At 44.1% G+C, this 23,800-nt stretch overlaps 1 protein-coding gene and 1 pseudogene across 2 annotated transcripts; one reads left to right on the forward strand and one right to left on the reverse strand.

The window, feature by feature from the left end:
• Window positions 1-610: 610 nt before the first annotated feature.
• On the reverse strand, window positions 611-5,256 carry LOC147452340 (F-box/kelch-repeat protein At1g16250-like). Of its 2 annotated transcripts, none has more exons than XM_086518065.1 (5): window positions 5,036-5,256; window positions 3,345-3,438; window positions 3,035-3,263; window positions 1,947-2,332; window positions 611-1,541 (listed from the first exon to the last, which is right to left on the reverse strand). In XM_086518065.1, exons 1-5 carry the CDS (start codon window positions 5,161-5,163, stop codon window positions 1,176-1,178), a joined length of 1,203 nt encoding a protein of 400 aa, XP_086374191.1. In that variant the 5' UTR covers window positions 5,164-5,256; the 3' UTR covers window positions 611-1,175. The 2 variants fall into 2 exon arrangements, with proteins under 2 accessions (XP_086374191.1, XP_086374190.1); XM_086518064.1 differs by having other exon boundaries at window positions 3,345-3,668; window positions 5,036-5,201.
• Window positions 5,257-15,032: 9,776 nt separating this feature from the next.
• Window positions 15,033-20,537, forward strand: LOC147452341 (uncharacterized; annotated as a pseudogene).
• The last annotated feature ends 3,263 nt before the right edge of the window (window positions 20,538-23,800 follow it).

Raw genomic sequence — 23,800 nt, forward strand, 5'->3', positions numbered from 1 at the left:
ACACACACACACACACACACACACACACACACACACACACATATATATATATATATATATATTAATGAGCAAACCATAATAAAGGGGAGAAAAATTTATGAAAGAACTGAGTTCAAAAATCCACAAAATTTAATGTTTTTGCAAGTATTTCTAGCTCGCTTCTTTGCAAGGAGGAAACTCCGTCGCTTAATAAAAGCGACACTCCTAAAAAGTGCTTCACCTCATATAATTCTAGTTGAAGTCAACATATTGATTCTACCATTTTCCTATTGGTTTAGAAAGCCACCGTGACCCTTTCACTTGTTTTTGAAATACGTTGGTGATATTTTTAATGTTGGTAGAATCATATTTGTACATCTCACATACAATTAATAGTGAATTATACAACTAAATTTCCATTGATGCTGCTGCTGCTTGTGTGTGTGTGTGTGTGTGTGTGTGTGAGAGAGAGAGAGAGTACAAAATTCCATAGCATATGGAGATCTCCACAACCAATAGCCACACACACACACACACACGGCCACACACATCTATAGATGTATACACTCAATGCACACAGCAAAGACTCACAACCACAAGGTTAGGAAGGAAGTTTTGGAACATCATCATCGATTCACAAGCTCGACACTTCAACCACAGTATTTGATTGACTTCTTCCTGATACAAAGCGAGTTTTATTTGAAATTTTTCCATAGAAGGGGAGGGTTATGGTTGCTTGATTAGTCTTCCTGGAAGGCTAGGGCTATGGCACTCAAGAAATGCGAGACAAAAATGTCACCCTTTAGAAAATGAAGGTCACCATGTAAGGAAACAAAAAATGAAAAAGAAGTCATATGGAAGGCTCTTAATAAAGGGACCCATTCACTGGCTAAAGAAGGGCACGCAAACGTATGCATGCCGTTCTTCCTTCCCCTCTAAGGCATGTTTAGCATGCCCCAAAAGAAAAAGAGATTTTGGCCAACATTATGCGGTAAGGATGTGGAAGAGATTGCATTCTGTATTAGCAATTGACCCTTTGCGCCAATTGGGTTACTTTTGAGGTTTCATAGCTCTTGCAGGCTGCCCATGAACAACACATACCACATGCCCAACAACTTGTTTTACGGAAGACGCACGTGAAACTTCAACTCGCAGATGAACACAAAAGGGCTTGTTGCCTGGAACTGGCCTTGTCATCACATGGTCATCACCGCTGATGCCACTATGGTACCCTCACATTTCCCCATAGATGAAAGATTCCGCCAGCTTGTGTACTTCGAGTCGCCTCCGCAGGACGGTGTCAACTTACATGCTTCATTTGTGTTCAAAAGCTGCACAGAGTGCCTGTAATGCCTTGACATACGCATCCCGCCAATGATGTAAAGCTCGTCATTGAGAGACTCGCATGCAAATCCATACCGAGAATTCTGATTACTAAACATTTCTGCACCAGATAGTTCACCGACATGGGACCAGCTATTTGTATCCCCTGCGTACATCATTAATTTACTTTGGTGCACACATAAAAGCCTCCCACAATGCACTGTGCTTGGTCCAGGTACCTGACCAAAAAAGAAACATGTCATCTCATTGAGCAAGCAAGCGTGCTGCACACACACAAGCACATACTTGAGTGCAACATGTGTGCACGCTTGTGTTTGTATGCATTCTTTGATATGTGAATATGGGGGCGAAGAGTAAGCAATGCGCTCTTGCCTCTGATATTTAATGGTGGAAATTCAAGAGGAACCCGAGCTTGTGCATGCACGCACGTGCATGTGTTTGTGTGTATAATGAACATCCCCTTTTAAAATGCTGTAAATTTAAATCGTACTATACACCATTTGCAAATTGGCAAGTCCGACAGCGGACTCTGCACACTTAAGGACTAAGAAACATGGGGCAAGACAGGAACCAGAATCTCAGAAAAAAATGGGGAAAGTAAGCAAAGAGCAACAGCACCGAACCTTTTCTGAATTTAACCACATCTCCGGAATCAAGCTCCATGAACCATTCTCAGAATTGTACACTTCTGCAGATCCTCTTCCTGGCTTGACCCTATGCTGGTTTCGCATGACCTCGCCTCCAATTATCCAAAGTTTTCCATTTAAGGTAAAGCCATAGCAGCTGGAACGCGCACAGTTCATGCTCGAAACATGTGACCATGAATTCTTCTTCAAGTCATACACCTCCACAGTGTCCAAAAACCGGTCATGCCCTTGGCCACCAGCCACATATACACAATCTCCAATAACACTTGCCGCAAACCAACTTCGAGGAGTACTCATACTCGCTCCTCTTGACCATTGGTTTGTGCACGCATTATAGATATGTACGTCCGCACAGACTACCCCTGCAATCATTCAGCTGATGTCATGTTAAATTGTTGCAACTTCTAAGAATGCCCAACTAGAACTAATTGTCAATTTAAGTAAAGAAGCCATGAAAAAGACCACATTGTTACACCCCTCACATTCAGCCATGTCATTTGATTTGTTCCAACAACCAGAGAATGTCCAACAGTGTTCGGGAAAAGTGGTCTCAGCTTTTACAATTGTGCCACTCTTATTTTAAAATATGCTGGATGAGAGCAAGAGGAAAAGGAAAACCCCTGCCTAGATTGAGAGGAAAATAGTGTAAAAATAAGTTTTCCCCAAACATTGATGCCCAATTTTCTTGTTCGCATCAAATGAAGTAAAGAATCCAGAAAGAGCCCAGAATTCACCTTTAAAGCAAAGTGCAAAAAATGTACTCATGGTGGTCATCCACAAGACAGTATAATGAGCCTCGCACTTAATAACGCATTGAATAGAGGTTCAACAGAGAGGTGATGTATGGCACACAAAATTGCAAGGTTCACCCCCACAACACTAAGCAATCATCAATGATGACACTGACTACAAGTCTGATTCTTCAAAAAGCTTTCCAAGAGAACGAATAAAGCCAGAGATCTTGATACACTACCAATCCATGAGAAAAATCATTGATGATGGTTGTGAATGGTAAAAAGGTTTTAAGCAAACTGAGGCAGTGTAAGAACTTTGGGAGAACACACCTGATGAGTATAAAGGAGTAGCTGCATTTGTGCTTTGATGAATGCCACCCATCAGAAGAAGATTTGGGCCCACAGCCACACATGCAAAGCCTTGCCAAATAGTGTCGTCATACAGTCTTGGGATTTGTGGTAGTGAGAACCATTTATTGGAGAAAGGATCAAAGGCTCTAAAAGGAGAACGACATGGTTTCTCGGCCAACACATACAACCAAGCTTCTGCAGACCCAACCTAAGAGCAATGAAAGGCGACAAAATTCAGTAAGCATGCACAAAAATGCCACATTTGGCAGAATTGTCCTTGCATGTATACCTTCAATCTCAAGTCCTGAAACTCTTTGCTCTCAAGAAGACACTTCCAGGACGTGCAGACCAAGCGCAATTTGAGCAGCTCTATTCGCTGCACTCTGGCCAGGCACAAGAGAGCTACATCATTCGGTAACCCTGGAATCAAGGTCAAATCCTCCCAAAATGCTGTATTGCCGACACTAACGTTCATTTTGATACTCTGTTGCATCTCCTGGTACAAATTTCCTTCTGATATGGTGTCCCTTTGTCCACCTTTTCCTCTGTACAAGACCTCCTAGCAGGTGTTTCAACCAATCGGATTACTTTCTTTTTATACAGCTTCACAACCCTGCATCCACGTTGGTAAGAGGTGTAAAATTTTGAGGCCTCTCTCTCTCTCTCTCTCTCTCTCTCTCTCTCTCTCTCTCGATAAAAAATTTGAAAAAAATGGGTGTGTACCCTTTCGAATACATAAGGCAATACGCCACAATGCGTCCACATCACAAAACACGGCTATCATTTCCACGTGATAGGAGAGAAGCCCAAGTCTAGAGACTAGGACACCAATCGAATGAGAGCCTAGAGCTCGGGCAGACATGGTGTGAGCCCCGCCAATGTGGTTGGTCACCTATAAAAGGATCCAGAGCCCTCATTTGGAGACAATAAACCACCCCACCATAGCTCCACAATTCAGCAGCACCCCCCTAGTTGGGACCCAACGTCAGAGGACAAACACACACACCTATAGGACAGAAGGGCCCATACCAACTGCCTCCCCTCCTCAAGGTGACCTTGAGCACGTCTAGCTTCACAGGGTCCACACTAGCACTTTACCATGGTGGTCGATGTAAAAAGTACTTGGCCTCCTTTTATAAGTGACCGACTACAAATAACTCCTTGGACTCCTTTTACAGACGACAAAAGCCAGTAGGCCATTAGGCCACAGGACGTACTAATAAACATGCATGATACACACCCAAAAGCCACACACAAAAGCAAACTGATAGATGTGCACACATATGCCCATATGGCATACGCTCACACTTAGCTAGCCATTGTATTGCCACAAGGACCCAACCTGGCCATCCAGGTTCAGTTTTTATTTGGTGCCGTGGTTTTCCATGTAGGCCCAACTATTGATGCATAAATCAATGGACAGCGATCCTACGAGAAGCCATGAGCACATACATACCCATATCTCGGTGGATTGAGTGAAGCCTTTCCATTCATTTAAGCTGTTCTAATTTTTTAGAGAGATTATTAAGCTTGGAACCTGGACAAATAAATTCAAACAAGTGAAGGGTGGTTGTGGATGCAAGTCCCCCCTGTGCTCTTAATCTTTATCACCGCTTTGGTGGGGACAATCAGGGAGAAGGATGGATACATGATCCTTCCATTGTCTGTCGAGCACTCCCAGCCGATCAATTTTTGCCCATGAGCAGTGCCTAGGCATGGCTCTTGCCTAATGGTATGTGGCACTTCCAAAACCAGGTTTTCGTGAATGCCATTCGGCAAGAGACCCCTTAACACGGTAATGAGAACGCATTATCTGGCCAGGTTTGCCACGCACAGAGCATATCAAAAGCAAGAAAAACTTACCTGCAAATGAGCAAACACTTGGTTGTCTGTATGTGCCCTAGGGTCCAAATGCATGCAGGGAAAAACTCAAAAGGATATGGCGAACTAAGTTATGTACGAGTAGATCAGAATTCTCACCTGAAAATCGGAAGACCGAACGTTTGGGCAGTGGAGAATCTACTAAAGCTGCCATCAAAGCTACCATATTTACCCCTGCCGCTTCGTGTGGAGGAGACGCAGAGCGCGACACGCATTTTTATAGGCATTTTGCGGTTTGGGCTTATGGCTACAAATGATGAGATCAGGATGGGTGACTCAACCCACACACAGCGGCACACCCACCCTCCGTCCTCCCCCTCCCCCCTTCTCTCTCTCTCTCTCTCTCTCTCGCTCGCTCGCGTGCGCGCGACCTCGTCGTGCCTAATTCGAGTGTGTTTAAAATAGTCTGCGTGTCAAGGATTACGTGAAGCAATAGGCCTCGTGCATGAAGTGTGAAACATATCCATTGCTTCATTTCTGTTTGGTCTCGATTGAGGCCCGAGGGGTCCTTGTTACCGACCATTAGAATATTAGCATGTTAAAACATGCCCTTGGAGGAGAAGGAGCTCACAAGACGATTTAGAAATTTTCTTATGTAGGAAAAGTGAGCCTTTTCCAGTATTTTTCATACAATGCATAACATCATGAGCTTATGCTAAGGAGCCACTTATACCTAGCTAGGTACCATTGGGGGCAGGGGACCGCCGGCCCGGTGGGAAGGAGCTCACAAGAAGATTTAGAAATTTTCTCATGTAAGAAAAGGGAGCCTTTTCCAGTATTTTTCATACAATGCATAACATCATGAGCTTCTGCTCGAGCGGCACCGCATACCTAGCTAGGTACGATTGGGGGCAGGGGACCACCGGCCCCCCCCTCGGGCCGGCGGTCCCCTGCCCCCAATCGTACCTAGCTAGCCTCACAAAAGCTCATGATGTTGAGGTAAGTCATAATGTGGGAATTATTGTGAGAATCTGTCCAAAACTTCTTGTGTATAATTAAGGCGTACAAATTTTTGAATGCCTCTTTTTTTTGGCTCTCTACAACAAGAAAAGAGTTAGGCAAAAACATTTGGAATTTAATTATTTTCAAATAGTGCAAACATTTGGAATTTTATTATTTCCAATAGTGATTTTACATGCTTTCTCATTATTTTTGGACATGTCTTTTCATGCTAAACTCAAGTAATTATTCACACAAGCAAGTTGCAGGCTTTAAAATTTTGTTGGTTTCTAATTTATCACTCACTTATTGTGAGTTTTGCCCAAAAATAAATAAAAATTATGCCTTAAAACCTTATATTCTTCTCTATCTCTCTCTCTCTCTCACACACACACCCCCCACAAAAACATTACACTCCATCGTCTTCTCCATATACATATATGAGCCCATAGCATGGCCTTGGCTATGGTAGTTATGTGAAGAGAGAGAATGTGTGTGTGTGTGTGTGTGTGTGTGAGAGAGAGAGAGAGAGAGAGAGAGTGCTTGTCTGTGTTGTAAAAGCTGCAGCGTTTTTAAAACAACCATTAATCATCCTTAGTTTTACTTGATAGATCTTAGGGGATCCACTTTATTATCAAGAGGCCCCTTCTTAGTAATTACAAAGGTCCAAGGGTTTCGTGGGGTGAGGCGTTCTCTTTCGCTTTGCTATCTGCGAGGCCTCAGAGCAGGAGACTCATAGGGGGTGCTGCGGCAAGGCGAGGTGAAGATCGGTCTCTGTGAGAGGATGTGTGACTTAGTGTTGATGGACAGCGGACCTAGTTTGAGAAGTTGGGCTAGGGATGCGCAGGGGATGCGTAATCACGACGCTCTCTTCAACGCACCTTTATTTTTGGCTTCAGTGGAGTTCACCCCTCTGATTTGCCTTTGCAATGCTACGACGCATGTGATGCTTGTGCAGGAAAGTTTTGGATCGTGGAGCCTTGGTGCCGAAGGGGAAGTGGTGTTGGTGATAGCAGTAGCTTCTTCGTGGCAATCTTGGGTACCTGTACCCCGTGGTTGGTTGGTGCAAGGCTTAACGTGCAACGTAATCTCTCGGGTTTCTCGGTCGGCTTGGGTGTGTGAGTTGTTCTATGTTCCTATTTGGGCATGCAATTTGCTGGTGGTAGTAGTGACGACATGGTGGCACCCCGAGAGGCTTTGTTTAGTGATAGGGACCATAGGCCCCACCTTATCGGCATATAAGTTTTTCTGTTGTGTCCATTTTGGAGGGTGGCTCCCTTGTCAACCTATGTTCTCGTCTCTGTAGCGGGTTAGGGCTCCTCGTAAAAGCCCACACTTTATGTGCGAACTTTACGGTTTCTTATGATCTTTGTAGCGGGTTAGGACTCTCTATTAAGCCATGAACTTTACGGTATGTCTTGTTCTCATGGCACAAACTTTGCAGGAGTTGTTGTAAATTTTTTGGAGTTTTTTTTAATATTAGTACAGACAACCGTCTTCGGCGGCCTCTCTCTTTCTCTCTCCCTCTTTATCGTGTGTCCAAGAGCTACTCTTAGTTTTGGAATTTAGCATTCATCTTACAGCTTGCGCCACATGTAAAGAACACTCCTTTCCGTCGTATTATGTTAGTTTAGATATTTTTGACTCACCTAAAGTGAGTTTTGAGAAAAGCAAAATGTAGTTACAAAAGTTCAAACTTCAAAGGAGCATCTTTCCAAGAAATAAACAAATATGCCCCTAGGGTTCACGAAGGGGTGCATATTCCTACACGTGTGAGCAATTGAATTCTTTTTTTATAGTTTGGCAAGGGGTCTTTTCATTTTCAAGCTTTAGATGACTTTAGTTCTTTCTCATTCTATTCTTTTAAAATGCCAATGTGAACCTTTATCTTGTTAAATTTTTAAAAGTGGGTCCTGGTTAGCGCCTCATACCTTTCTTTTCAACTTCTATCTTGTCTTATACTTACTAGTAAAACGGCGCAAGCTTCGTGCATAAGAGCTCATATCGTTGCACGGTATCGGTGTCTACCATGCCGACCCTTATGGATGCAATCTACACTTAGATAACGTAAGCACAGGCATAGGAAGCACCACAACAGCGTGACATAGCGGACATATGTAGAGACACACCTGCCTTTAATGTGTGCTACCAAGAGCACCTACAGCTCTCTCTCAACCATGGTGGTGAGAAACTTAGCCTCGTCGGGTTCTCACCACCATGCAATAGGGTTGGCTCTCTCTCTCTCTCTCTCTCTCTCTCTCTCTCTCTCTCTCTCTCTCTCTCTCTCTAAGTTCAGTGCCGGGGGTGCAAGGGTCCCAAGGTGAGGTGCAGGCATGAGGCCTTAGCCGTCATAAGAGGCCCGTCATCCACGCAACAGGGCCACCTCTCTCTCTCTCTCTCTCTCTCTCTCTCTCTCTCTCTCTCTCTCTCTCTCTAAGTTCAGTGCCGGGGGTGCAAGGGTCCCAAGGTGAGGTGCAGGCATGAGGCCTGAGCCGTCATAAGAGGCCCGTCATCCACGCAACAGGGCCACCTCTCTCTCTCTCTCTCTCTCTCTCTCTCTCTCTCTCTCTCTCTCTCTCTCTCTCCTTGGTGACGCAGGCTCATAGAATACACAGGTGCAGGCAACATGGAGCGAAAACATGAGAACATCTCGGGAGCTGACGGCGTGGGTCACATAGAAGTTCTCTCTCTCTCTCTCTCTCTCTCTCTCTCTCTCTCTCTCTCTCTCTCTCTCTCTCTCTCTCTCTCTCTCTCTTTGAAAAAAGTCAGGGCTGTATATTACTGAGTACAATATAATCCCCAGCGGATGCCAAAATAGCCTATCACGTGGGGTGTACAAGCTGAATGTAAGGAGGAGAGCCACTATAGTGACAACTCGACTAGAACTATCTCATGGTGGTCGGTGTGATGAGTGGAGGAGAAACCACCGAGGAGGGGCATAATGCCACGTAATCTGGCCACCTGTAAGTGTGAAGAAGAGTGGGGATCGAGCCCAACGCCGAAGGAAGGCAAATCGGCGTGCCTCGGCTGCTCGAGATGTACCTGAGGATGAATCCCACTGCCAAATCAGGGTATGAATGATGTCCAGCCAAATGGCAGTGAGGGTATCCTAAAGGAGCTGTGGAGCCGCACTTAGAATGTGGAGACAACAAGCTCTCCAAACATTCCATAGTGTAATACTAGTGATGACTGAAAAAACTTCATCACGTGTCTGAGAATCCCCCTGCCAAGCAATCTGTGGTAGCATAGCCAGAGTACCTCGTCGATAACCAGTCGATGTGAGCATAAAGGATGGATCTGTGTCTGAGCCCTCGTAAAAAAGATGGGGGCCGGGCATCGGCATCAACCATGAGACAGATCCCCAAGTAATAAATCCATGTTGCATACCTGCTCTGCTAAGTAGAAAGCAAACTGCAAGCCACAGTACATGGGAAGCTGAGCATAACCAAAGGCAGTGTGTAGGTGACTCAAGTAGTCGCAAAGGACAGCGAGTACATAACGGATCATGACCCATAGTAGCTAGCCAAGTCCCAACTGGAAGTCCCGCATGTGCAATCATCCACATGAAAAAAGAAATACGACGAGCCGCATGTAAATCCCAGATGGTGGACCAAAACTGCTGCAGATAGGCATGAGAGAGGCCTAAATGTAACCAGAAACGCATACGAGGGGGTTGCTCTGGTTGATGTCTCATCAGTGCTAACCGTCCAATCCTGACAGTGTACTCAAAGAAGGATACTGGTGCACCGGGGGGTCAGAGTGAGGCCAATGCCACTCGCCTGGGTCCCAATAAAGCTGAGATAGGGCACGACCCTCCCACACCCAAAGCCTCCAAAGTGCAGCATCGGCGGAAGCGAAACGAGGGTCTACACAACGACGCTTCCCGCGGGAGCCAACTACTCTGATGGCCTCCCATCGAGCTCCGGGAAGGGCAAGGTGCGGAGAGGTGGCATCATATGTCAATCTAGCATGAATCCCCTGAGACTGGTCAGTATCAACTGTGAATAGCATGGTGTCTAAACAAGCCAATAAGAGAGTGCTCTGAGCAAAGAGGCCAATCAATGTGAGTCCTCTCTCCAAGCTGACGGGGTGGATCAACCGAAGAATCAAGAACTACAGCATTCCAAATGAGAGGCTGGAGCTCAATCTCCTCACGACATGAGGGAGGTGAGCGTATGATAGCCCGTCGCATGGAAACCCAAATCTGAAGGAGCGATCGGATGAAGGGTGAGAGGGAGGCGGTGGACAAGGGGACATCAGTAAAGAGAAAACGATACCCTGTCTGCCAAGTATGACCATCTCTAGTGCCGAGTCGTGGAGTCACTGCACAAAGAGCGGCCTGAAGAAGCATCTTCCAAGGTTCTTGTCCAGGGAAAAGACCCCGAACAATAAGCTTGGTAAGAAGGGTGCGGCTCTGTAACTCTGATCAATAATGCCAAGGCCTCCCTCTGACCTAGGACGAATAATCGTGGACCAGTGAACTCGAGCACGGGTATCAGTAGTCCCATCTGTTCCACTCCATAAAAAGTTCCGCACTAAGCGGCGGAGCGGAGCTATCACACCAGAATGTAACATCCAGTAAGAAGCCGTATACCATACTGTAGCCAGAATGACCTGGTTGGCGACCAATGCACGGCCAGCCAACGACAGATGACGTGAAGACCAATGGCATAGCTTCCTGCGAATAGACTGTAGTACGGGTGCAAACTGCTGCTGTGAGGTAACATCCAATCCAACCTGAAAGCCCAGATATCTGCATGTCTGACCCGGTCGCAGCCATGTGAAACCATCAGCTACCCCCCAAGTAGGTATGTCATCACTGCCAACCAGTAACCCATAGGATTTATGCCAATTAATGCGAGCGCCACTAGCAATGCAAAAAACCTCTAGGGCCTCCCGCATAGCATCAAGAGCAGGTAGCAAATAGCGTAACATGAGCATAGTCTCATCAGCAAACTCCTGATCAATAAGGTCTGGAGCTGTAGGTACTGGCATGGTCAAGCCACAAAATGCATGACTCTGAGCACGAAGAAAGTCAGACATAGTCTCTCCTACAAACAGATATAGATATGCTGCTAGCGGACATCCCTGACGGACAGATCGAGAAAGCTCAAAACTGCGACTGACACGGCCACCAATAGTAATAGCACTGCTGGCAGTCCTAAAGAGAGCAGAAATGCCTGAGATCCATCTTGAAGGAAAACCCATCTGGCTAAAGTTCCTTCAAGAAAGTCCCACTCAACATGATCGTATGCTTTCTCGAAGTCAAGGATGAAAAAAGCGAGAGGCTCAGAAGACGATCTGGCCCACTCTACTACCTCATAAAAAGTGAAGATATTATCCAGGATGCATCGATCCATGACAAAGCCTGTCTGAGAAGTGTGAATAACATCTGGTAAGAACGGCCGCAAGCGATGGCTGATCATTAACGCTAATATCTTATAGACCGAAGGGAGTAGGGTAATAGGTCTCCACTGTCGGAGCTGAGTGGTGTCACCCCCCTTCGGAATAAGAGATATGAAACCTGAACAAAGATCTGGACGCATATATCCTGATGCAAAGATGTCCTGACAACCGCGAAGGAGTGGTATATGCAATACATCCCAATATGTCAAAAAGAAAGCTCTAGTGAGGCCATCCTTTCTTGGATAGGAGGATGGATCAAGACTCTCTATAGCAGCATGGAGCTCTGCAAGTGTGAAAGGTGCCAACAAGATCTCTGCCATAGTGTCTGTACAACGGTGTCTCATGTGATGCCAGATCTGCTCACGGGCAAGTAAAACCTCAGTAGTGCATACATCAGCAGTGAACAATGTCTCAAAATAATCTGCAGACATATCAAGTATAACATCAGGATGCATATGTAGTGTCCCCTGAGCATCTCACAAAGTCCGAAGGGTGGTGCCAGGAGGGCGCTCTTTATGCGTAGCGAAGAAGTCTTTATTTATTCGATCAGCTTTAGCTATCCAATGAGATACTGAAGAATGATGAGTGAACTCTTACCTAGCATCCTGTATGCGACGAATCTCCTCTGTGAGCTCTGTCTGTCTAGCAGCGAGGTATGCATCCTGAGGCCACTCCTCAAGCAAGCGCTGAGTGGAACCAAGAGGGATGTGGCGACTCCCGTACTCTCAACTGATGATGAATAATAGCGGTCTGATCATGGCAGTAAATACTAGACTGAGTAATGCAATGAGCAAGAAACTCTCCAGGGGGTCCACAATAAGAAGCATCCGAGGACCATAAGTCACGAATCTGTTGCTGCAATACTGGGGTGGTGAGAACACTGTCAGGGATGCGGCAACCTCGTCTCTGTGCAGAGGATCTAGTGAAGGAGATAAACAATGAGATGGGTAAATGATCTGAGAGGCTGGTCCCTCTCCATATAGTAGTGAATCTGCCTAGAGCTGCTGCCCAAGGCCCAACGTAAAAACGATCAAGTTGCTCTAATAATCTCCCCTGCTGTCTCTGAAACCCCCAAGAGTAATGAAGTGTAGCAAGGTGATGACCAAAAGAGGGTAAGTGCCAGGCGTCAACACAAATCGAGAAATGGTCTCTCTCTCTCTCTCTCTCTCTCTCTCTCTCACATGCATGCCAGGCGGCCTTCAGAATTGAAGTGCTTTCACCCATTGCAGAAGACGTATCTCTCTCTCTCTCTCTCTCTCTCTCTGTGGGCGAAGGGCTGCCCTGGGGGAGGCGTTAAGCCTTAGCTAATTAGCCCCCCTCAACAGCGAGATCTGTCCCTGCGAGGCTACGGCCCTGGCTCAGCCCTGCGTAGTACGGCCCTGGTTTTGTTGTCCTTGCGAAGCTCTGCCCTGCGAGGCTACGGCTCTGGTTCGGCCCTACGGTGTTTCAGCCCTGCGAAGTACAGCACTAGTTCGGCCTTGCGGTGTTTCAGCCCTGCGAAGTACAACACTGGTTCGGCAGGCAATATTCGACAGGGGACAGATTTGCAGGTCACAAAACCGGCTCTCGACAAGGTTGCGCGACTGTAGCAGCTCTCGACAGGGTTGCGTGATTGTAGCAGGCCATTTGCTTTGAGCATTTTCAAAGGTTGAAGTCTTGAGCAATCTCAAAGGTTTTTTCCTTTGGAACTTGCAAATCAGTGGTTGGTTCCTTTCTACCTCCTCAAGCACAGGGATGACTACCCCAAAGACCCCCGCCAAAACAAGACCGAGTTTTGCAATAGTGCTGGCAGTCCCTAGCAAACTTGATCGCATCACGTAGTTGCAAGCAACTCTTGATCGAGTCTTGGAAGAAAACTTTGAACTCAAAACTCTCGCCTCAACAAATTAGAAGAACAATTCAATTCTATGGTTGACCTCACCACCGACAAGGTAAAGGAGGTTGAGGCTAAGGTTAGCCAAGCTCACTCAACAACCATCACCCAAGTGAAGACGTGTGTAACAAAGGAAATCTCCGAACAAAAATTTCAAGAAGATAATGCCCTCAAGGTACGCATCGGTGGGCTCCCCTTGCAGTGATGCACTGTTGAGGAAACCCTTGAAGAGGCAATCATCAAACTCAACAACATTATTGTGCCAGTCAACATCAAGCCAGAGAATGTCGCTTGGATCAATGGTACACATCGCCATGTGTGTCCCGGGCATTGTGTCCTTACTTTCAAGAACAAAGAAGAGCGGGTGAAGCTTCTACGTCAATCCTGCCTTCTCAAAGAAACCAAGCTTTGGATTACAGAAGAATTGACCATGAATCAACTCAAGAGTAAAGCGATCGAGCTTAAGAAGGTGCATGAAGCGCGTAAGCAAGGCAAATGGGCAGTCTACCGAGGTGGCAAAGCGATCATCCAAGAATTTCGAAATCCCAAACCAGCTCTCCCCCAGACGACCCTTAGGTTTTTGTTTTCTCTTTTTTTCCTACTCTACCCCTCTTGATGGACCCTCAGCCCTTAACTGATATGTATCAGCCCACACTGAGAATGAATCGTTGTAATGTTGTGTTTTTGGTCCCATAGGTCATATATGACCTCCGTGGATGATAATCCAATCTATCTATCTATCTCTCTCTCTCTCTCTCTGGTCTTGAGTTCAACTCTGGCTAGATCTTTAAGGTCTCTTGGGATAGTTTCCTATGACGTTAACACTCTCTTCTTCTTCTTCTTCTCCTCTCTCTCTCTCTCTCTCTCTCTCTCTCTCTCTCTCTCTCTCTCTCTCTCTCGCCGGAGTTATCCAAGAGTGTCGGAGCACCTACACTCTCTCTCAGCCATGGTGGTGAGAACCTTAGCCTTGTCAGGTTCTGCACTACCCGTCATCCATGCAGCAGGGCCCCAGAATATAGAAAATTAATGTAAAAACTTGAAAAAAGTAACCTAATTTTCTAAAATTTCCTCTTGGCAAATTCAAGGAGGGGAACTTTTTATGTTTGGAAAAATGATTTTTCCAAACACTGCGTATGGTTGTGAAAGTGAGTGGGAAATCGAGGCGTCCTTGCTCATGTCCTGTGTGTGAAGGTTGAAGCAAGAGAGAGAAATGGTGCAGGCCCGTATTGAGTAAGAGACAGCGATCACCAAGCTGTGGTCGAGTGCGCCCTCGGGACTTGGAGAGTTGGGGACGATTCATCGAGATCCACTTGGCATTGCGTTACTACTCCCTCTGCTCCATATAGTTAGCCCCCAACATACCTCACATGCATAGAGCCTAACAACAGCCTCCACTGCTCGCCCTCGAAACCCCTCCGCCTTTGCACCGGCATTGCCCAACTCTACGTATGTTGTTTGCCACCCCGTGGTGTTGCGTCCACGTCCCCTACAGGCTATTTTGGCATTTTTGAAATTGAAAACGGCACGATAACAAAAAAGACGGTACTGAATTAGAACTTGTTAGAGGCATGAGCCTGAGCTTTTCTGTGTTAGAAACGTAGCCTCCTAAGCCCACAACCTTGGGACCAAATTTCAAACCTCAATGCAAAAAAGAGATTATAGTTTGCAATAACTCTCAATACAACGATGAAAATCAAAATTTTACACTCCTAAAGTAAATGATGGGATTCACCTTAAGTAAATGATGGGATCAATGGCACAAAGTTGACGGAGCTAAGGTTTGCATACCTGGTTGTACTTGCAATGTAAGAAGCGGGGACTTGGTGGGCGGAGAGGCGAGTGCACATCGGCAGGTTTGTGGGGAGTTTGAAGTTAGTGATGGTGGTGGAAACACCATTGCTAGGGTTGATAGGTATCGTACACAGCTTCAAATCTCGGGGTTGGATAGGGCTGCCAAGGACTGAATGTGGAAGCAACAGAAATGGAAATCTTGCCATGCCAAGCGAGCTGGATCAAAGCAAGAGTTGCCACCGATCAATCACGACATTGGACTTGTTGTTGTTGTCGCCATTGCTTTCGTGGAGTGCTGGAGTGACAGAAGATGAGGTAGGCACATGCTGACCCCCTCGGAACGCACCCAGGTGGACATTTCCGGTTGTAGCTTGCAACTATTCGAAAGGCCGTAGGGGAGCTGATGTAGATAAGAGAGACGGGGTGCTGCTCCCTAATGAGGTAACTACATAGGTGCCGCATGCCAAAGATGACATCCACCCTCTCTCTCTCTCTCTCTCTCTCTCTCTCTCTCTCTCTCTCTTCAATTTGGAATGCCCAAGTTCATTGCCGTTGAAGACCAAGTAGAGCCCCATCGAGGGTAGATGATTGTAGGTCTGTAGCGACGGCTTTGAGAAAATGAGTGAGTGCAGGCTTAGCTAGAGGGATGAATGGCGTCAGGACCTGGTCGCTCTCTGAGTGTAGATGAGGCAAGGCAGGGAGGCGTAGCCCCTACTGTTTGCAAGAAAGTAAATGGTAGCCTCTACCACCCTAACGCCACCCTCAACGGGTACCTCATGAGTTTGTGTGCAATGGTGAAAGCCACCGAAAGGTGATCTGTGACTGTAAAGTGTGAAAGCAAGAGCTTCAAACCTGCGGCTACTATCCAGGGGATTTGGTCTTCTTCGCTCGCTCTCGCGACAGTCGGAGGTGGAGTCGGCATACCTCTGTGTGTGTGTGTGTGTGTGTGTGTGTGTGTGTGTGTGTGTGTGTTGTAGGCTAGCACTGGCTATAGGCTGTGCCACTTGCGTAGGACACACTGGCATGATTGCTCCCGGATCAAAGTCGTGCTGACATGTGTGGCGGGGGGGCGGAATCCCTCCCCCTTTTATTATAGTATAGATAGTATAGATATATATAAGATTATCTAATATCTCTAATATTTAAAGTTTAGACTTAGATTGGAAATTGCATGCGTTGCTCAATACTCGGAGGATTGGTCTAGGACTACTTGTGCCTTGTTGTCAGCAGATGGAACACCTAGGATGGGGGGAAATCTTGGCCATCGGTAAATAAAAGATCTCGGAAGAACATGATAATGTATCTTGTGTATCAAGGATAAGGGGGGGTGGTTTTGGGGGGGGGGGGGGGGGCTGCCCTAATAGCCGATGTAATTATGGTCCCTAGATGATGTCATGGCTCATCACGAGCATGACAAGACCTTGTAATTTTTTGGGTGGATCAATATAAGTCACTCACAATTGTGAGTTTTGCAAAAAAAAAAAAAAAAAAACTTTAGTGCATCCATAACTGGCTGAACAAAGAAGTTTGAATAGTGAAGGGGTCGAAGTAGACAATTTCAAATCTCTCCATTTTGCCTACCTAAGGGCATAGTCACACGAGCCTTAATTATCCATAACTAAGGCTACAGATTTTGCAAAGTCAATTGTGCCCTTTGTCATGGTCATGCAAGGTTAAGTAATATCATGGTGACGGGCACATGCAGTGACACAAGCAATGCATTGTGTTATCCCATGGAGAGAGAGAGAGAGAGAGAGAGAATGGTGCCGGCTAAATATGCCTCGTATGATCGTGGCTCAGGCATAGTTATCTGTCAAAGTTATAAATATCTATGCACCATGTGACCACGAACTAAAACTTTTGCCACTGCCCAAGGCTAGTAGTAGGCAATGGACATCACAAATGAGGAGGAAGGAAGACTAAAGAGGCGTTATCAACTTGTCCTTCTTGAATGGGTAAAAAACAGGAAGTAAGAACTGGGTCGACTACATATTAATGATATTAGGGCTCGTTTGGACTGTGCATGGGTAAAAGAAAACTTGATGCCCTTTCCACTTCCATCCCATTCACATGAAGGCTCCAAAACAACAATGCATAAGTTGTGACGATAAAGTTTCAGTGAATAAGCTTTGACTTCAGAATTTGCTCTTTGGTCACTTGTTGTGGGGTTTGATGCTCACAATGCAATCCATTTTTCTCGTTGAAAATTACATGTAGGATGTCACCCAATTTTAGGTAGGTCCTCATAACTAATTGGCTTTTGTCATCAAGAAGTACGTCCCTTCTTCCTTTCTCTCGTTAACCCACGTATGAACCCACGCACTTGATGGGAGGTGTCTAAACCCTCCAACTTGAGAATCATATCACGATTATGTAAGATATACTCTAACAATCTCTTATGTTGACGCATAAAACACTTGTCCCATGTAGACCAATTTTGGTCCGCTTCATTTTTGGATAGAAATTTCTTTCTGAAGGCCACCCAAGTCTATGATATGATGCCCTTTTCATTCAGCAACATCCACCATTTATAGGCCTTACCCTCTAGTGTTAGACTTGTTTGCAGTGCCTTGACTGCATTTGGAGTGCACCTAAGATCGTGAAGACCATCCCATTTGCTCAGGAATGTACTCATAGTATCTTTGTTGCACTCATTTTCCTCTCCTCGAAAAATTGGTGGCTTGGTATTCTTTAACAAGTCATCCACCTCTTTTTGGGAGAGAAGGTGCAACCCCTCCATATTGGAGCCTTGTTACTGCAGACCGGGGGTGCTCCTACCAGGCATGGGGATCAGAGAAACCCTACTCTGCTCATTAACTTGGCCTTGATTGTTGCATGAATTGCACAAGCATATTGGACATCCGCACTCTTAAACATGGGGAAAAAGGCGTTGCTTATGGATTCTAAATATGTCAATGGGATTTCATCTTTATGTTAGGGAACATCATTCATTAGAGTCCTTGATTTATCGACCTGGCTTGTGATGTATGACCCTTATAACCACAAAAATGATGGATGGAGTACTTCCTCTCTTCTGTTGCTTGTATCTCTACTTTGTGGAAATAGAGTAGGGTGTCGTCAACGGAAAAGGAGAATAAAGGAAGGCCATCTATCAAGTCGTCCCAATCTTCTCGGGGTTGGGGACTTCACAAAAGTGCAATAGCTCCATCTTTTTCTCCAAGCTTGTTAAGAAGTGGAGGGCCAACACCAACCCTCTTGGCTATGGAATGCAAACCCAACCAAGAGCTATGATTCAATGCTTAAGCTTACCCTCGAGGGGTTCACTATGTGTAAAACTACCATATCGCGTGCATTCAAGACATGTTTGTAAAACCCCTTATCTGTGAATTTTGTTAAGAATATAACGTATCCTTTTCTTTTAAAATATGTAAGTTTTTTTCAAATTTGAAAAAATAATGCCCTTTTGTATATATATTTCTGTAAGTCTCAAGAACTTTAAATACCCTTCTGTTGAACTCACGTGATAGGTTACATTTTTATTAGGTGACCTACCCGGGAGCTTACCATCTTCTTCATCTTCATTACTATGTTATGATGTTATGCTAAGCAAGAAGAGTGATTGATAAGTGAGGAACTATTTCTTTCTCCTATGGATGATTCTTCTTTCTCTTCCCTATGCTCATTCTCTACTAGCTCTCTCCACCTTTGAAGGTGTTTGAGGCCTTGGGATTGAGGCTTGGGATAGTTAATGCATTTTGCAAAGTTTATGTTATGATCGTGTACATGAAGCTTTCCATATTCATAGCATCACCAAGGTCACAAGAAACACAAATATTTTATTGTAACAAGTCTCTCTTGGTGAGTGAATCTATAATACAAACGCCTTTTGGAAGGGGGACTAACTCAAGTAAATCCGATCCTCAACTATTGTCATGTTCTCTAATACTCTCTCTCTTGAAAAATTATTGTTCATGCAAACTTAATTAATTACTATGTTCATGTTGCTACCATCAATTAAGTTCACCCTCTATGTTCTCAAAGTAATCTCACAAAAATGCTCACTTTAATTCTCTTAATTCCACTATTCTCAAAGTTCATAGGCCATTTCCATTACTCATGGCACTGCAAAAAAAGAAAATGGTGGTACTCTTGCTTTGAAAGCTTCAATCATAGAGATAATACTTATATTTTGACCTTTCTTTCTTATGTTAAATATATATGCCATGTGCTTACGTACTTATGTGTTTTTATAGGTGTCTAGCATTGAGCTAGTAGACATAAACCCTAAATTATGCGATGATGTGGGAGAGAAGACTCATGTGGATTGTGTACCATTGGTGACACAAAATCAAGCTGAGGACACATCCGGATTAATTGGTTAATTGAAAATGGTGAGTCTTTTCATAACTTCATGAATTGATTGTTTTACAAGAATTATGAACAAAATTTAGTACTTTCATGTTCCTAAGTTTAAAATTGAAGTCTTATGAAATGGTTTATCCATTATAGAGACAAGATTTACTCTCCATGTGGAAGAAAACCAAAAGTATGGAATCTTCATTGTAGGAGCAGGTAGATATTTTTCTCAAGTAATATAGATACATAAAAATTAAACGATCAAAGGTTTTGTGTACTTTTTTTGTCTTCTATAGGAATTTCAGTTTCAAGACATCAATTTAGATAATGTGGATGGATCTTTTCCATCTTTTGGAGCATTGTTATCAAATGCCAATGTAAAAAGAGTCAAAGCCATGCAAGAGCAAAGAGAGAGTCTTTTGAGTGACATGCCATTGAATGTAATGCCACTAATGGCATATGTGTTTTGTTTTTACACATAAAGATTTTCATTTTTGTTTCATCATCATGTCAAGCAAATAATCATGAGGCTTCACAAAAAAGTACTAGAGAGAGAAAGGTGACAATCTCTACTTCAATAAAGTTTTAAATGTTCTTTCTTTGACTTGTACTCGATGTAATAAGGTGCATAGTTTTTGTTAAAGTTCTTCAAGAAGATTACATATTTTGTTCTTAGGATTATTGAACAGATTAGTGCAAAGCTTAAAGAGTCTCTTGCTACTAAGCTTGGAAACGAATCTTCCAAGAAGATAAAAAGAAAACAAAGGTAGTATTAAAAGTTAACTTACATGTGTAAGAAATAATCCAAATTTGTTAATACTAAGCTCTTTTTGTTGATTTTTTTAGGATGAGAAATGCATTGCAGGTGACATATTGAATGTGTATATTTCAAATTTTGATGAAGTAATTCTCATCTTTTTTATATTTATTCTTTGTTATCATATATATAAAATGTGTTTTCATAAAACCCTTTGTTTATAGTAGTAAGTTACGTGTTTATATAGGTTTCATCTTTAAATGTGGAGGAGGAGGAGACTATTCTCCTTAAATAATTTGACCTGCATACAATTGATGACATGTATCTAGTTTTAAAAGCTAGTTACTACAAAATTAAAAGGGAGGAGAGCTCATTTTTTGAGCAAAAAGAGAGGTTTGAGTTTGGAGGAAATGAGAGTGAATTTGGTGAGGTGGTTGGTTGATAGTGGGAGGGTTATCATTGAAAGGCAACTTGATCATGAGTTGACTTTTGATGAAGTGAAAGTCATTTTCATGTAAGGTCTCAAGTGCAGCACAAGCACAGACCATGTTGAACATCATATTTCATGTTATTTGTCGTTCGCTTGGTGATTGAACATTTTATTGTTTTAGAAACAAATGATATCTCTTTGAGATGATGATGTTATTTTTTATTTGCAAAGAGATTAAAGTTCAATGTTTAAATGTAGTCACTTTAAATCATAGATTTGACAAGAGTTTAAAGAGAAATCTACTTGTTGATTATGAGTAGTTTTATTGTTACTTTGGATTGTATGTGATAGAAATGTTAAAAAAGACTTGATCTTCTTTTAGTCAAAGTTGTTAGTTTATTGATTAGTGTAATGTGTGTTATAGTGGATGATCCAAAAGTGACGCAAAGATGATACATTGGTTAGTTTGAAGGATAAAAAATGATTAATATTTATCTGTAGATCAATCAGTTTTTTTATTTTTGTAAAAATAAAATTAAACGTCCATTCAATTTTCTATAAGTAAAATTTTGTAAGACGTCCCTCCAATTTTCTATATAACAATTTTTTATGGACTTCCATCTAATCTTCTATATGTAAAATTTTGTAGGACGTCCCTCCAATTTTCTATATAGCATTTTTTTATGGACATCTATCTAATTTTCTATATGTAAAAGTTCCAATTGAAGCCTCATCTAATTTTCTAGATACACTACCTAGGAAATGTTCCATTTTTTCTACATTGCACTTTTTCTAGTTTTGATTGTATCAATCTAGAAAAGTATATAAAAAATTCTCTTTTTATATATATATATATATATATAAGAAAACATTTCAAAAGTCCTTGTGGAAACACTTCCTTTTCCCAATAAGATATGGGGAGGGTGAGTCCTCCTCATAGCTTGTTGTACCCATGAAACACTTCCTTTGCCCAACAAGCTATGGGGATGGTGTGTCCTCCTGTAGAGGAACTTTTTTCTAAAGGGTGCCTCCTCCTTCGGCACCTTGTGTGAACAAAGAAGCTCCAAGCGATGGCTGCAGCTAAATGCGAGAGAGAGAGAGAGAGAGAGAGAGAGAGAGAGAGAGAGAGAGAGAAGATGCCTTATCGTGCAAACCAAGGCCCAAGGGAGGGGGGGGGGCGCTCAAGAAACGTATTATACTCCAAACGGCGGCATGATCAAAGAGAGAGAGAGAGAGAGAGAGAGAGAGAGAGAGAGAGAGAGAGAGAGAGAGAGAGAGAGAGAGAGAGAGAGAGAGAGAGAGAGAGAGAGACTCGACACCGCCAGCATCTCCCCTTGTAAGTGGTCATTTCCGCAGTCCTTTTCGATCGAGCGCTTTGCCTTCTTCTCCACGAGTTCTCTCCACATGCAAAAATGTGCTTAGAATATACCACGCCTTGCTAAGAATAGCTCTGATACCAATGTGAGACAAGGTTGTCTGAAACTTGTCTCTCCTCCCAGTCTCTTTTCCTTTATAGGCAAAATCCCTGAGCTTGGTCCAGACAGGTCTGTGACCTGTAGACCCTTCGCTTGACATTATATTGATTATGCACTTGTCAAGGCTTGGCCTAGCCACCAATGTAGGGATGTAGTAGTTTGGGGTACCATGGGCAAGTTATGCTACTTCAAAAGTATGAATTACCTTCATTGAATGTTGTATATGCACTACTTTACCTTTGATTCAATATTTATGCACCATGTGTACCTAAGTGAACACCTTGATGGAGCAAAAGACGTCGTGCGCACACTCACACACCCAGACAACTCAACACCACACAAGGAATTTACTTAAATTCCAACCCACACACACCACCACTCAAGAGCTCAATAAAAATGCTACACACAAGCTCAATTCAAACTCCAAACGCCTCGACCTACAAGCCCTTGCCTGCCGACACTACAAGGTGAGTCGAGTCGATCAACACTTGAAATCACACTTGATGGTGACCAAAATATACAAGAAAAACCATCAAACTCAAAAATTCCAGCCACAAAAGGCCTCCCTCAAACCATTGCAAAGTCTTCACCAAACTCCACTATGTTGGACTCTTTGGAGTAGCGCCAACCCTAATGGCACCGATACAGGGTCACATAGTCTTGCAGAAAGCCGCACCTTATTCCCTCAATTCCTTGCACATACACATCCATGGAAACCTCAAAACTTCCATAGACTCTCCTGTGAAAAATTAAAGAGAGAAAGCTCTCATTCACTCCTCCACACACTCGAAAACAGGACGCAAACGCGACGGGACTGCACTAGACCACCTGTAGGAATCCTGCTTCCTCCCACACACACAGAGGTGAGTGTCAGCTTCAAAAATTATCGCTCAGCTGGAACACTCACGGCATCGTGACTGATGTAGAAATTTGAAGCATATCCATACCATTTTTGGCCATTTCTTGACCTTTAACCCAGTTTTGGCCAGTTTTGACCCCCGACGGGCATTGTTCGCGGGAAAAACCCCAAACGGACTCCAAAATTCTCCATATTTTGTACCCTTGATCCTTGATAACCAAAGCACCTTTCCACATCCTCACATTTCATTTTTGACCACTTCTAGGGTGGTGCACGCATCACCGCAGGTCAGGCACCGCAAATAGACAGTTATAGCATGTGTCAAACTTCTCAGGCGGGTCAAGGGTGTCCACACCTCCCACTTGCATTATTCACATTCTAGAAAGCTCAAACACATTTCCTAAAGCCAAAAGGAGCCACTCGGGATCACACCCAAGATTTTGATATCGTCCCCGTTGCTTGCACAGCCTTCAAGCCACAGCCACTCTAGTGATGACGAAGATCCTTTTCCAGGACTGGCAATAGTCGTTGCTTTACTTGGGTGCTTGGAGCTTGCAATTGCCACGGCCCACACAAACGTACCTATGAGCAACAACATCTCTCTCTCTCTCTCTCTCACTCACTCACTCACTCACTCTCACACACACACACACACACACACACACACACACACACACACACACACACACACACACACACACACACACACACACACACACACACACACACACACACACACACACACACACACACACACACACACACACACACACACACAACAGCAGCTGGAGCACTTGCTGAAGAAGCCGGCCTCCGACATTAGGAGCTATAGCGACTTTGAGAACCAAGACTGTTGTTTGCGTGGGCATGAGTGCACACAGAGAGAGAGAGAGAGAGAGAGAGAGAGAGAGAGAGAGAGAGAGAGAGAGAGAGAGAGAGAGAGAGAGAGAGAGAGAGAGAGAGAGAGAGAGAGAGAGAGAGAGAGAGAGAGAGAGAGAGAGAGAGAGAGAGAGAGAG

This window comes from Adiantum capillus-veneris, chromosome 8 (assembly GCF_014529385.1).
Source record: "Adiantum capillus-veneris isolate H3 chromosome 8, ASM1452938v2, whole genome shotgun sequence".
NCBI classification, from domain to species: Eukaryota; Viridiplantae; Streptophyta; class Polypodiopsida; order Polypodiales; family Pteridaceae; genus Adiantum; species Adiantum capillus-veneris.